The 14,295-nt window shown below is 64.6% G+C and overlaps 3 protein-coding genes across 3 annotated transcripts; 1 reads left to right on the plus strand and 2 right to left on the minus strand.

Moving 5' to 3' along the window:
* Nucleotides 1-52: 52 nt before the first annotated feature.
* CHLRE_06g251650v5 (uncharacterized protein) lies at nt 53-10,655 on the minus strand. The gene is made up of 19 exons (XM_043062609.1): nt 10,422-10,655; nt 10,111-10,235; nt 7,925-8,114; nt 7,634-7,735; nt 7,312-7,398; nt 6,891-7,024; nt 6,193-6,283; nt 5,992-6,056; nt 5,625-5,781; nt 5,151-5,294; nt 4,608-4,676; nt 4,151-4,296; nt 3,583-3,773; nt 3,302-3,408; nt 3,033-3,097; nt 2,440-2,573; nt 1,780-1,886; nt 1,428-1,566; nt 53-1,030 (listed from the first exon to the last, which is right to left on the minus strand). The coding sequence occupies exons 1-19, from the start codon at nt 10,599-10,601 to the stop codon at nt 849-851; spliced, it is 2,415 nt and encodes an 804-aa protein (XP_042923315.1). The 5' UTR covers nt 10,602-10,655; the 3' UTR covers nt 53-848.
* A 135-nt stretch (nt 10,656-10,790) lies between these two features.
* On the minus strand, nt 10,791-11,685 carry CHLRE_06g251683v5 (uncharacterized protein). Its single transcript, XM_043062610.1, has one exon. The coding sequence runs from the start codon at nt 11,561-11,563 to the stop codon at nt 11,237-11,239; it is 327 nt and encodes a 108-aa protein (XP_042923316.1). The 5' UTR covers nt 11,564-11,685; the 3' UTR covers nt 10,791-11,236.
* Nucleotides 11,686-11,985: 300 nt separating this feature from the next.
* Nucleotides 11,986-14,295, plus strand: CHLRE_06g251716v5 (uncharacterized protein). The gene has a single exon (XM_001696597.2). The coding sequence runs from the start codon at nt 12,409-12,411 to the stop codon at nt 13,162-13,164; it is 756 nt and encodes a 251-aa protein (XP_001696649.2). The 5' UTR covers nt 11,986-12,408; the 3' UTR covers nt 13,165-14,295.

Below are 14,295 nucleotides of genomic sequence, written 5' to 3' on the forward strand. Positions count from 1 at the left end.
CAGCTTGCTGACGCGCATTCCTCACGCTCTGGGCGCCCGGCCAGGCGGCAGCACCACTGAATTCCTTGTACAAACAAGAGCAGAGGGTGATGCGAAGCAAGTTCCCGGTACTCCGGCAGCACCAGTCATATACCGGTACACGCCGCAAACGGTTTGCAGGCCACAGCAGATTGTGACGTTCGCAGCCTACTGACTAGCCAGCTCCCCAGTCCGCCTCTAGGGGGAGCTCCTTGTGTTAGTTGTGTAACCCGCGCTCTTCCGCTGCATGGTATACTAACAACCCGCGCTCTTCCGCTGTATGGTAGCTACGACTAGCACGCCCCCAGCAGCTCTCCTCGACCTCAGCGTTCGTCCGTTCGTCGCATCTCCCCGCACCGTCATGCTCACACAGCTCACACGCATCACAGTGCACCTCAGCCACAGCGCCGGTCCATTCCTGATCGCTCACACCGCGTGCCGCCCACTCGGCTTTTCACTCGCGTCACCCCCGCGTCCCCTGGCCACCAGCGAAGCTGTGCGCGTATCGCCACGCGGGCTCCACGTCCAGATGTGGGGTGGGCCCAGTAGGCCGTGGCGCGTCGGCGTGTGTGTAATGAAACGCCCTGACCTCACAACTAGACCCGTCGCACCCCGGCCTTCAACATGGCCATACATCGCATGTGACACTTCATTGGCATTGGCCTTATGCCTGACGGGCGCGGTGCACCCCACCGCCCCTGGCTTCCCGCCGGCCTGCCAGCGCCATCCAGACAGCAACCCGCCTGAACCTTTCCCTGTGCTCCACCGCTCCCTCCTGATAGGATATAGCATCTCCCCTACGTGTCCCCGCCCGCCTACGCGCCCCCGCCCTAGAAGCCCACCGCCAGCATGAGCACGTAGCCCAGCGAGACAATGATGCCGTACGCGAACACGGAGCTGGGCACGCCCACCGCCAGGAAGTCGCCGGTGCCCACGATGGCGTTGCCGGTGCTGTCCTCCAGGCTCACGGCGTTCATGTTGGGGAAGCCGCTCACAGGCAGGCCCATGGCGCCTGCACGCGTGTGCGTGTATGTGTGTGTGTGTTGGAAGGGGGGCGGGTGGGGAGGAGGGGAGGAGGGGAGGGGGAGCGGGGGTCGACAGGGGGACAGGGCGCGTAGCGGTGCAAGGACGGGGAGGCGAGGGTGGAGCCGGGCGGGTCCGGGTGAGGCGCAAGGGCGCTGCATGACTGGCTGCACATGCGGCTGGACTGTGGTGGAATGAGTGTGCGACCGGTAGCACGGCAAGGCCCCGTGGTAAGCAGCGGGCGGCAAAACACCGGTAGGTACGCCGGCTGCCCGGCCCTCTGGCCCACAAACTCTCATCCCCCCCACTTCCTTCACTAGTCATTAATGTAACCCCCCCCCCACCACACACACCCGCCGGCCTGCCCCCGCCCCCGCCGCACGCACCCGAGCACATGAGCGCCGCCGCCATGACCAGCAGCTTGGGGTGCGGCGTGCCGGCCATGGCCTCGCCCACGCTCTGCACGATGGGCAGGATGACCATGGCGCCCACCGTGTGGCTGATGAAGGTGGTGGCCACAAGTACCTGGGGGGCGGGGGCGCGGGGGGGCGGGGGGAGGAGGGAGGCACGGGTATGGCGTGTGGATGGGGCGGCGGCGGCGGCAGGCAGCGGCTCGCCCGGCAGGAGTGACAAGGCGGCGGACGTGTGTTACGTGTGCGGACACATCACCCGAACTGTACTGTGGCCCCCACAGGCACCACATGCCCGCAGCACTAGGCGCCGCCCGGCCGCCCTCACCATGCCACAGAATATGGCCGCCACCTGCCACAGGCTGAGCCCCATGACCAGGTCGCTGATGGTGAGCGCCAGCGCCGCCAGCAGGCCGCTGCTCTTGACGGCCTCGCCTGCAGGCAGGGCGGGAGAGAATGAGGGAGAGGGAGAGGGGTGCACAGGTAACGAGGAGGAGTGGCGAGCACCGGGTGCAGCCGTGAGGTACGGGGCGGGCAGCAGCGCAAGTCGAGGTGGTCGCGGACAGGTGTATCACACGCGGGGACGGGGGGTTCCATGCATGTTAAATAACTCAAGAAGACGTAGACTGCAGACTGCAGGGGGTGGGGGCAGTCACCCATGCACCACAGAGCGGATAAAACACAAGCATGAAATGCCCATGTGTGTATGTGTGTGCGTATGTGTGTAAGCCGCCAGTTAGGGACGGGAGCAAATCAATCCTGGGGAATCGGGAGGAGGGGCTTGCAGTGATCACGAGTAAAGTCTAGGGAAGGCAGATAGTCCTTTCCAGTACCAGATGCAACTTGAGCACAGGACCAGAAACCGACCTGGGGGAGGGTCACGTGCCCCAGCACTGCCGCTTGGAGGGATGAGGGAGCTGCGCACACCCGTGAGCCCCCGCCTGCCCGCCCCCCCGCCCGCCCGGCTGCCCCCCCGCTCAGTGCTCACCCAGGCTGAGTCCCCCCATGGCCAGCATGACCACGTTCCACAGGAAGCTGTTGAAGTCGTCCTTGTTGAGCACGTCGAAGCCGAAGAACGCCACCAGCGGCACCACCGCGATCACGCCCATCTCGCCAGTGTAGCTGCACACAATGACACAAAGGGTGGGGGAGCGCGCGGGCGGGCGGGCGGCGGAGGGGGTTGCGAGGATTGAAACACAGCGCGCTGGACTGCACTGTAAGCTGCCCGAGCACCATCCGTACATTACGGAATATTTGAATCACGAAGAAAAAAGACGCTCTCAAAAGTTTCAAAACTTCCTCCTAAGCAACATCCGCCCGCCTAAGACGGGGTGGGCGGGTGCCTGAGCCCCGAGCCCAGGCACTGGCTCAGGGGCAGGGTCGCTGGACCAAAAGGTGAGGCCGGCACCCTAACGGCAAGAGGGCTAGGCTAACCTGGGGGCGACACCCCGGACCGGCACCCAACACCTGCGTTGCTAGGTTGGGGGCTTGTGATACCGACAACGCTTCACCACACTCACCGTCACCTGAAGGGACCCTCCCCTCCGCTCCCCTCCGCCCTGCTGCCCCCGCCCCCCTCACCGCTGCAGGAAGGTGTTGGCGCACCAGGCCGCCACCGTCAGCAGCGACACAACAATGATGTACACCTGCAGGGGAGCGGTGGCGGGACGGGCAGCGCTGTGGGGGCGGTGGCGGTGCTGGTGGCGGTGCGCTTACATGCGCCTGCATGACCTCAGGTACCCTGCATCCCTCGCCTCCGCTGTCCCCGGCTCCCCTCCCCTGCCCTGCCCTGCCTGCCTGCCTGCCTGCCTGCCTGCCTGCCTGCCTGCCTGCCTTCGCCGGCTGCGCACCTGTGTGCCATTGATGGGGTCGGTGTTGGGCTTGATGGGCCGCACCTCGGCGATGGCCTTGCCGGGCTGGTAGCACAGCAGCAGCAGACCCCAGCACACAAAGTTACCTGCGGGCGAGTGCGACAAGGGTGGAGGTGGCGGTTGGGAGGTCGCGACACGGGGGCAGCACTCCCAGAGCCCACCCAGTACGCAGCTGGTGCGGCGCCCCGCTCCCGACTGAGGCATGTCCCAAGAACCACTACCGTAACCCCCCTGGCCGCCCCGCTTCCGGCGCCACCCACATGCGACCGCCACGGGCAGCGCCACCGCGAACCAGGCCAGCCACGAGGGCGGGCGGCCGTCCAGGCTCATGCGCTCGATGGCGAAGATGTTCTGCGGGCTGCTGATGGGGCTGGTCATGCCGCCCACGTTGGACGCCAGCGCAATGCCCATCACCAGCGCCTTGGCGAACGGGTGGCCGGGGTCCAGCGTCCTGCGCCGCACAGACGAGGAGGCGAGAGGGGAGGGTGTTGTAAATGCCAGCCCAAACCAAACCAAACCAAGCCAAACTAGCGGAGCGCAGGCAGAGGCAACAGGTGCAAGCGATAAAACTTATGGGAGCGGACCGAGGCGTCGAGGAGAAGCAGGGCGACCGGCGCCGGCAAGTAACATCGCCGCTTGGGCTCGGGAGTGCTTTCCTCCCCCGAACATACCGAGACCCAGAAACCGGGGGGCGGGGGGGGGGCGCTAATGACCCCCCTGGTTCGAACCATTCTCAACAAGATTGCAGGGTGCCCAGGCTGCGTGGCATGCCGCACATCCTGCCCCCCTCCTTCCCCCGTACCCCCTCCCTCCCTCCCCCCCTGCCACCTGAGGATGGGCTGTATGAGTCCGAAGCACAGCACGGGCGCCGCCACGTTGCTGATCCACATGCTGGCGAAGGTGGCTGTGAACATGGCCGCCAGCAGCACATTGCGCGGCTTGCGGCCCACACGGGACAGGATGGACACCGCCACCTGGGCAGCGAGTGAGAGCGAGGGGCGGGGGGCGCGGGGCGTTTGGAGGGGAGGGGCGTGAAACCGGGAGCGGCGTTCAGAGGGGACGGGTGTGAGGAAGGGAGGGGCGTGTCTACAGCTGCTGGTGTGCGAAGGGTGCTGTGTGGAGCTGGGATGCCTCGTGGGCTGCCTGGTGTAGCGGGCTGCCTCGCCGACGTCACTGGTGGGCGAAATGCCTTCCATGGTTGCCCTCCCCGCTGAGCCTGTCACTTGCGTCTAGGCGGCCACCCTAGGCGGCCACCCTGGGCGGCTGCTGCGTGCCGCGCCCCCACCTGCTTGGCGATGGCGTGTTTGGACAGGGCGGCGGCGATGGCGAAGCCGCCCAGCAGCAGCATGATGGTCTGGGGCGGGGGACGGAAGGGAAGGGGAGGTGTGCAAATCGACTGTGTGTGTGTGTGTGTGTGTGTGTGTGTGAGGGACCTCTGGCAGATGCAGCCAGCGGGTGAGGGCGATACAGCCCGGCGCACGGGCGCAGCGCTGCCTGCCTGCTGCGGCGCCGCTGTCGCCCCAGGCCCCCAACTCCTATCCGCACCTCAGCATTCCAGCGTCGCCCTGTCCCTCCCATGCCTCCCTCCCATTCCCAGGGCCCAGTCACAGCCCCCTGCCGCCCCCCACCCCACCCCACCCCACCCCACCCCACCCCACCCCACCCCACCCCACCCCACCCCACCCCACCCCACCCCACCCCACCCCACCCCACCCCGCCCCACCCCACCCCACCCCGCCCCACCCCACCCCACCCCACCCCACCCCACCCCACCCCACCCCACCCCACCCCACCCCACCCCACCCCACCCCACCCCACCCCGCCCCACCTGCGAGAACATGGCGTGGAAGATGGCCGGCGCCGCCTGCTGCGGGGTCATGCGCTGCGGCGGGTCCTTGGAGCGGTCCACCAGCACCCCCAGCGCCACAATCAGCAGCGGCAGCGCCATGCTGGTCACGAACAGCGGCACAGCCTGGGGGAGGGCCGGAGGGGGGAGGGGCATGACGAGTAGGGACACGGCGGTGTTGAAGCGGCGCAGCGCTGCACTTCAGACTCCGTACACGTGACCTTGGCTACAGCGCAAGGGGCGCAGCAACTCCCAACCCACAGGTCCAACCCCAAAGAGCACAGGGCGCAGACACTTCGCGTCAGGGGCAAGGATGGTTGGACGAGCGGCGAGGACGAGCACCAAAGAGGGACACACAGCCCGCCCAAGCCCGACGAGAGGAAGTGTCCGGTGGTGCATGAGCAGATGTGAGCGGGTGCGGCGGCTGCACGGCGTCATGGCGCGCAGGGCCCGCACCTCCAGGCTCCACAGCAGCGACGCGAACACTAGCAGCGCCAGGCAGTTGTTGCGCGGCTCGTTCTCGGCGCCCGGCCACACCTCTACATTGGCCAGCACCACGAACACCGCCACACTCAGGGCCAGCTTCAGCCAGCGCGCGTGCGTGCGCAGCCACCTGCGGCGGCAGCGGCGTGTGCGTGCACGTCGGGAGGCAACATGCGCATGCACGTGGACACGTGGCACGCAGGCGTGTGGCTGCGCCGCGCCAGGACCCGGGCAAACAACGCGGCCCCGCCACCGCTTCGGCGCCGCAACGCGCTGCAGGCATCCCCCACCAGCCCCTACCCCCAATTTCCCACCACCCGCTCTGCGCGCCGCCACTCACGTGACGCGCGCCCCGGGCGCGGCCGCCTGCTTCACCGACACCGCCGCGTACTTGCGCTCCATGGCCTGGCGGGGACACGGGCAGCAGCAGCGACCCAGTGCGAGGGTGCGGGTGTGAGCAGGAGAGCCGTACACACGACACCGTGCAATGCCAAGACCGGGTGAAAGCACACCGCACCGCGCCCCCGCACGCCGCACGCACCGCCATGTCTCGCCACACGGTGTTTCGCTCCACGGTGATGTGCTCGCGCAGCCCCCGCGACAGCTGCTCCTCCGCCTGAGCCACGTCACCGCTGCAGGCGTCATGAAGGCACAAAGGGAGAAGCACTCGACACCGTGCCTGTATGCGCGGACTTGTCGGCACCAGGCAGTACTGTGCGCTTCCGTGTTTTTTTTGTGCGTGGCTGCGTGGGTGTGTGAACGAAGCCCATACAACAGACTGCATGCATCGCGAGCTTCCTTTGTACGCTTAGTACGGTATATCAGTATCGACCCTGTCCGTGTGCTGCCCTGCTTCCTCACAAGTACTGTCCTCATGGCCCCTCCGCGACCCCCTCGAACGCCCTTGGCCTTGGGCGTATACCCCCCCGCCCCGGCCCTCACGTGCGCTTACAACACTCATTGCTGTTACGCTTTCTCAGTGTAATGTAGTCACCGGCGACGCCACGGATAAGATGCAGCTTCACTTCGGCCATATCTACGCAACCACTCATTTCCGCCAGCTGCGATGCCCGCTGCTCGCCAGGTGAATACCGTATCGGGTACACCTGCCTGTTCCCGATTTACCCCCCTGTGTGCGCCGAGACTCTGGGTGGCACTTCTCTCCTGCCGGGCCGTTTGCGCTGGTCGCTAGCCGCCTACGGGTATTACCAACGCGCTCATGCGCACCAGCCGCCTCACCGCGTGTACAGCACTGCGTAGTGGTCGGTCAGCGCCCCGATGGCGCCGTCCAGCTCGGCCTGCTTGGCGGCGGGCGCCAGGTGCGCCTCCACGTTGGGCCACCAGCGGGCGCGCAGGTCCACGGCGCGGGTCAGCTGGGGAGGGGGTGGGGTGGGGTGGGGGGGGAGAAGGGGCAAGGCAGGAGCGGGGGTGGGGTGAAGGGCATCAAGTTAGGTGTACGGCCCATGGTGCGGATGTACAGGGGTCAGGGTCAGAGCGAGGGTAGGGCTCGACATAGCCCAGCATCATTGAGAGGGAGGGACACAGTAGGGTTGTGGGGCGGACACATACGTGTTGCACATGCACTCAGGGCTGCGCCCGCCCGACCGACGGTGAGCTGCCGCATTAGCTGCCCCCAGCGCCCTGCTGCCCCTGCCCCTGCCTTGTCGTGCTTCTTGATGATCTTGCGGAAGCCCTCCTTGTTGATGTGCAAGAACTCGCGCAGGTCGTGCAGCGAGATGTACAGGTCCTGTGCAGGTGGGCAAATGCGTGTGTGCGTGGGGGTGGGTCTGGGAGGCGGTAGGTGGTTTTCATCAGCCCAAGGGAGACCTCTGCGAGAGGCTGGCCAGTGGCGGTGCATCCTGAGAGCGCTGAACAGTGGTACGCAGCAAGTCAGCGACCCACGGCCCCGCCGCCCAGTGGCACCAGTCCCGGCCGCCCTGCCGCCGCCCGTTCGTGTCGCCGCACCGACCCAACGTGCACACCTGGAAGCGCGCCTGCAGCTTGGCCCTGCGCGTGTTGAGGTTGGTGCTGAACAGGTGGCGGGGCGGGTTCTCCCAGAACTTGACCCGGATCTTGCGGTGGTCCTGCAGGCGTGCGCAGGGTGGAAGAGGCAAGGGGCGGGAACGTGCGGATCCTTCGATCTGGCCTCCCTGCCACACGGAACAATGAAACCGTGTCCTGCGCCTGATGCATTGACACACACACACACACACACACACACACACACACACCGTCCCTGCACTCTCGCAACAAACACGCCCGCCCGCCCGCACCTCTGGCGGCGTGCTGTTGACCATGCGCGCCAGGTCCAGTGTGGAGGGGCTGTGGCTGACCAGCGAGGCCATGGCCGACATGGCGGCGGCGGCGGCGGCGCGCGGGCTGCTCATGGGGCCGCCGGGGCTGGCGCTGCCGCCCATGCGCGCCAGTGTGGACGCCTCGGCGCGGTTGGGGATCTTCTCCAGGCTGTGCGTGCGGGTGAGGGCGTCGGCAGGCGGCGGGGTGGGCTTGGGTGATGGGGGAGCAGGGGTGAAGCGACCGGCAATGCCGGTCGCACACCAAGGGCGGGTGCGGAAGAGTACCGGCAAGTCTACAATCGAGAACGACTGCTGACCAGGGCTGATAAGCCCTGCTAGGTGAACGCACTCCAAGCGCTCCGGCACGTCAAGGGACCAGGTCCCAGACCTGGTCCAGACCAGGAAGCCCGGGCTCACCCTTTCGCCACGGGGCACAAACGTGAGGCGAAAGCCAGAACAACAGCCAGGCCTGCGCCACAGCCTAAGGCCCTCCGCCCCTCGCACATACCGGTACGCTACACACGCGCCAGTCTCGGTCGTTGTGTGCAATTGACAACGATTAACGGGGCTGGCCACGTGGCTAGTTCTGCCGGGACCCATTGTCAAGGTTGTGGCGACGTTCGGTGAGTGTGATGGTAAGGCACAACGTAAGGGGCGGGACGCGACATCACACCGCCTTCCACACACAAAATGTTGCAGTGCTGTTCATGCACTGTGTCATGTGTGCCGTGTGCCTGTATGCGTCTGGCAATGCAAGTGCTTGTTCTCAGGCCGGCTTGCCCGCTGGGCCCTGCGGCGTTTTGGCCAGGAGTGACCCTTTTGAGGTGACTGGTGCGGTTCGAAATTGGTGCGATCTCCTCGGTGGACTCTAGAGAAGGTGTGCGCTGTGGGCAGGGGAAGCGCGTGATGGCGGCAGCGAGATTCCAGGGTGCCCCCCTGTCGCATGGCCCCGAGTACACGCTCACGTGCATCGCCACTGTAAGCTTTAAATGCACACACACACATATACACGTCTCCGCCATTGAGGGTGTTGACTATTGTGCTTCGCTGGGTAGGGTAGGGGCGGTGTGCTGGGCGCGGGCAACGCAAGCGGTGGAGGTTCATGGGTGGCGGGGCACACGGGTGCTGGGACCAGCTGCTGCGCGGTAACGGGGCACTGCCCGCACTCCCCATGCCGCGACGGCCCACCTTACGTCGGCCCCCGGCGCCGCTGGCGGCGGTGGGGGTTACATACGGTAGCCATGTCACACTGGCCGCGACGTGGTCCGCGCCCGCGCCAGAGACACGGCACTGGGCAGTGCCGCGATGTGACCATGGGCTCACGCGGCGCACTTAGCCCCGTCCACCCACGAGGTCGTATGCACCATCCCCATGCCAAGCATGGGCTGGCGCCTGCTCGGCAGAGTCCATCCAAGTGCCCTGTCAAAGCTGTCAGTACGCATGGCTGAGCCCATGCAGCTGGACGGCATCGCGCACGGCGGGCTGGCCTTCACCGCGGACTGCGAGCGCGCAGCACAGGCTCTGGCGCCGGCTGAGGGGCGGTGCGAGGACATGCCCAAGGCAACGGCAGCCTCACCCAGGGGCACGATGGCGCGCCTGTGGCAGACAGTGCGCTGGGAGCGGCGCCAACTCGAGACGCTGTGGCGACTGGCCATCGACGCTGTGCCGCTGCCAGGCAACCTCCGCATGCCAGCGGCACGGCGTCAGCCGTGTGGCTGCGGGCAGTGTGGCCAGGGTCACGCTGAGGCGGGCCCCGCCGCCCCCCCCCCCCCGCCCATGACACGACAGCACCCCTTCTGGGACTGTGTGGTGGCCAAGGCGCATTTCAATCCACACAGCCCAGGGGCTTGACCCTTCAGCCAGGCGCCGCTCTGGCTGATGCCAGCGCCACCGGGCTGTAAGAACTGCGTTTGAATGCGGTGGTCATGGCGGCGCTGTCTGCCATGGAGCATGGCCGGGTGCGCTTGAAAGCCCCACGTCTGGCCTTGGCCTTGATGGTCACCCAGCGTGACGCACAACCATTCGCCGCCATATACATGATGCCCCACCCCAGCTTTCCCCCAGCCGGCCCTTGCCCCCGCCCCGGCCCCTGCCCCTGCCCTGCCCTGCCCCGCCCCGCCCCGGCCTGCCCTGGGCTGCCCTGCCCTGCTCTGCTCAGAACTCGCCTTTGAATGTCCAGCTCCAGTGCGGACACCTTGGCGAGCAGGTCCGCCTCCTTCACCGCGAAGAAGCTTAGCGTGGCCGCAAGCTGCGCGTCTAACTCCCGCTGGAAGCCCTCCTCCGTGGGGCCCTAATGCCAAGCGCGCAAGGAGGCGGGGCCCATGCTTGAACAGTCAGTTGTGTGTCATGGATGCGACAGCGCATTGCGCATTGTGTCCGACACCTCGCGGGAAAGGCCCCCAGTCTTGCACCCTCTTAGGGCTCCGCATAGCTCGCATCGAGCCACTAGGACCACACTTATGCATTGCTCAGTCACCTGATCACGCTCCGCTTCCAACAGCGGGGCGAGCAGCGCCTCCTCATCTTGGCCGCCAGCTTGAAGGTCCGCTTCCTTCTTAGCTAGCGCATAAATGTACTTCTTAAGATGTCCATACTGTATGTAGTGTTCTCTCCATTCCGGCACACTATTAAACTTCAGCTGGTGCGTAAACTTCATTTGCCTTGTTGGTAATGTTGCATACAAGTGATTCAGTGGATTTGGCGAAAGGTCCGTATACCATAGAAAGGGCGACGCCTCCGAGATGAATTGCCTTGCATCGTGCCAAACCCTGCCTGCCCTGCCCTGCCCGCACGCTTACCCAACGGGCCTGAACTGCCTGCGCGCCTTCCCGGTGATAAGCTCGCAGCTACAAAGCTCTTACAAGTCATTATCACACAACGCATCGTTACAATCAAGCAATCGGTAGGCATTATCAACTGGTATGGATAACCGGTATGCATTCTCAACGATTCTCAACTACGCCTTATGCTCTGGTCTGCGTTTGCACTAGTTTCGTAACGCATGGGTAAAGTGGGCTGACCCACGTATCTGGTCTGAGGCCGCACGCGTCTACCTCACCTCCCGGACATAGCCGGGGTCGGTTCGTACAGACGGGGACAGGATAGCACGCATGCTCGTGCACACCGCCTTGTAACCAACAACAACAAGGCACGGCCCGCCATACTGTGCATTTGCACTTGCATAATGCGCATTTGCATTTGCATAATGTGTCCAGCCACGTCCTGCCGTCAAGCAACAGCACAGCCAGCAATCAACCAAACAGCAGGAAATTTTTCTAGCCACAACACTCCTCACTGCTGCGTGCGGCCTACCATATACTGTGCTGTGCTATGCTCGCCAGCACAGACCGCAAAGTAGACACCAGCAGGTCTCAGTCTGCGCGCCGGCGCCGCTGCTCGGGCGGCGCCGCGCTCTCCTGCTCCACGTGGCCGTGCCTGCCCCTCTGGTAAGCACGTCAACGCCGTTACTGCTGGGCCCAGACCTTGCACCGCCGCCAGGTCCTGCGCCACCGCCGCAGCCTCCAGGGCCAGCGCCGCCGCCGCCAGGCCCTGCACCGCACCGCCACCATCGGCGCCATCAAGGTGCACGGCTGCAGGCCGCGTTCTACCAAGCAGCATCTTTACAGCACGTGCCGCATGTTCGTCGCTGAGTTGGCGTCGCAACCCTGCGATGCAACATCCCTGATAGACGTCAGGGGAACCCCACTGGACTGCCGAGTCAATATCCAAGACGTGACTTGATGTGAGATATGTCGCATTCGCATTCGCATCTACGCATTTCAACGTCCTGGCCCCGGGGTAGACAAGATATGTGGTTACGGCCACGGTATGGGCCGTCTGACGTGCCGGCCGTAATGCCACCAGAACTGCCAGCCAGCGGCCAACCCCCTATGGTCCCCTGCCAGCACAGGGCAGCACGGAGGTGGGCCAAAGCGTGCCAGCACACGAGCCCACCCAGCCCCCGCCCGCCAGGGTGGACTGATGATAAAGGCGCCCAGAACCAGCACAGGGTGCTTGGCTTCACTGAATAATGAACGGATTCGTCGTGACGCCGCGCGAGCTTCAAAATTTGGGACCACAATGTGACAATGACAAGCGGACGCAGTTATGGGAACACTTTGCATCGTTGTGCAATTGACAGCGCATAGGAATTCCTGGACCTATAATACCAATAACGCTGCGGTGTCCCTACCACCAAGTCACCCACAGTCTCCGCTCACTGCACGCCGTTGGCGAAGGCATACAGCACCAAGCACGACGACAATTTTGGCTACTGCCTCTTACAATATACATAAAACACTGAAACTCTCTGAATTACAGTGCGCCCCGCACCTCAGCACGCACAATAAATGGCTTCACCGTTGCTTGCCAGTCGGAACTCGTCTTACACGTCATTATGTACGCTGAAAGACACTGCACACGCGCCGCGGCCGGCAGTCGCGCCCTTCAGCCATGGCCATGGGATGCGCCGAAGTGCCACTGACCCCAACCTGGTGGCACGGGCAGCCAAGTTTACGACAGGGCCCTCGCAGCTGCAGCGCTGCGGGGTTCGGGAGCTTGAGGCGTCGGCTGCGGATGGTCCTTCGCGGAGCGGGCAGGCCAACTGGGAGCAGCAGCAGGAAGGGCGCTTGGGTACCGCGAACCGCCAGCGCCAAGTAATATCACAGCAGGCATTTCTACATCAAGAGAGCCAGCGCAGCGCTCCAGCCAGCGAAGAATCAGTCGCTTCTGCAGGGCCCTCCACGCGGCCGTCTGTGTTTGCTGCGGAGGGCCGTTTTGCATCACTATCGCGAGTTTTGCTGGTCGGGCAGCCTGGCTCCATGTTCCGCACCCTGGCAAACCGGAAATGGCCGTCGGTGGTGGGGCCCATCTCGCTCCTAGTGTTTCTCTTCGGCACCGTGCTGGCGCTCTTCGCGGCGGTGCGCGGCGCGCTGGTGCGCAAAGTAAAGTCCTGCCGCTGCTGCAAGGGCTTCGGCGTGGTGCGCTGCCGGCTGTGCGACGGCCGCGGCACTGTGGACTGGCGCGCCAAGTTCTCCTACTCGGAGACCTGCCCGCTCTGCGCAGCCAAGCGCTTCGTGGTGTGCCCCGACTGCGGCGGCCACTACCACCGCCGCCTGTTCACCCATGTCAAGGGCGCCAAGACTTCGCTCGAAAGCTTCTTCCCCGGCACCGCCGCGGCCGGAGCCGGCGGCGGCGTGTCATCACGGCCGCTGGATTAGGAGGCGTTGCATCCGGCCGGGGGACATTGGCGGCTTCTTCATCAGAGCAGACAAGAGCAGAAAAAGCAAGTGCCAGTGTGGGTGATTGTCTTGGGCAACGGTCCGCTTGTGTTTGGGGGACTGGCAGTAAGAAGAATGCAACGAGGCTGGGTTGTCCCGAAGGCAGCCGGCGTGTAGGGGTCAGTGCGCTAGCGTATTCCTGCATACGTGCGGGAGACACGGTGACAGATGCATGTGAGGGCCGTTGAGAGCAAGTTGGACTCGTGGTGGGACGCATGTCTTAAATCTTAGTAGATGTTTGCCTGCTGTGGAAGACTGTGGCATGCCGGCGCCTGGTTTGGCGGCCGCAGGACCAACATGTGGCCCCGATACGCCATCCAATCCCCAAGCCTTCTAACTGCTCCAGTCAGTCAGTTGGCAGGTACTAAGCATGTGCAACGTGTCGAGACTATGCGTATGGACCTTGCCCTGATCTCCGGTATGTAGTCTTCCCGGCGTTGTGGTGTTAGCGATGGCGTTGGTGCACAATTGTGGGCAACTGCGAGTAGGGGAACATGGCAATTACGTCGTATGTGGGTCAAGCAGCTCGCCATTGACGAGAAGTGCGACCGCACGGGAGCCGGGGGAGCCTCAGGACTAACAACGATGGCGTGGTCGTAAGGCGTGGTTGCAGCGTGCACATGTGGCACGACCGGGATGCGTCGCCCGGAAGGAGTGCGCAGCGTACCTGGGGCACTACGCTGGCACACTGAGGAATTAAAACATTTGATTGAGATGTTGGGAATGTTGTTGATGTAGCACGTAAGCACGGGTTAGGTAGATTATGGGCTAGGAGGCTTGCAGTATGATGAATTGATGATTGACAGCGCATGAAGGCTCTCGACGTGTCTGCTGCATGTGAAACGACATGGACTGTCTGCTGCTGCTGCTGCTGCTGCTGCTGCTGCTGCTGCTGCTGCTGCTGCTGCTGCTGCTGCTGCTGCTGCTGCTGCTGCTGCTGCTGCTGCTGCTGCTGCTGCTGCTGCTGCTGCTGCTGCTGCTGCTGCTGCTAATGTGGCGAATCAGGAGCATGGGTGTGAGGGGTGTTGCAGGTGGACTGAGCGCGGTCCTACCCTGTAACGAGAACTATGC

Source organism: Chlamydomonas reinhardtii, chromosome 6, assembly GCF_000002595.2.
Source record: "Chlamydomonas reinhardtii strain CC-503 cw92 mt+ chromosome 6, whole genome shotgun sequence".
Classification (NCBI taxonomy): Eukaryota; Viridiplantae; Chlorophyta; class Chlorophyceae; order Chlamydomonadales; family Chlamydomonadaceae; genus Chlamydomonas; species Chlamydomonas reinhardtii.

Bases quoted from the DNA above. Each gene is read 5' to 3' on its own strand.
- CHLRE_06g251650v5 (XM_043062609.1), bottom strand. From the start codon at position 10,601: ATGAAGTTTACGCACCAGCTGAAGTTTAATAGTGTGCCGGAATGGAGA. The intron at 5,782-5,991 runs GTGAGTGGCGGC...CTGCCGCCGCAG, and splicing joins GCGCCCGGGGCGCGCGTCAC to GTGGCTGCGCACGCACGCGC. The intron at 1,567-1,779 runs GTGAGGGCGGCC...CCCGCCCCCCAG, and splicing joins CGGCCATATTCTGTGGCATG to GTACTTGTGGCCACCACCTT.
- CHLRE_06g251716v5 (XM_001696597.2), top strand. From the start codon at position 12,409: ATGCGCCGAAGTGCCACTGACCCCAACCTGGTGGCACGGGCAGCCAAG.
- CHLRE_06g251683v5 (XM_043062610.1), bottom strand. From the start codon at position 11,563: ATGCTGCTTGGTAGAACGCGGCCTGCAGCCGTGCACCTTGATGGCGCC.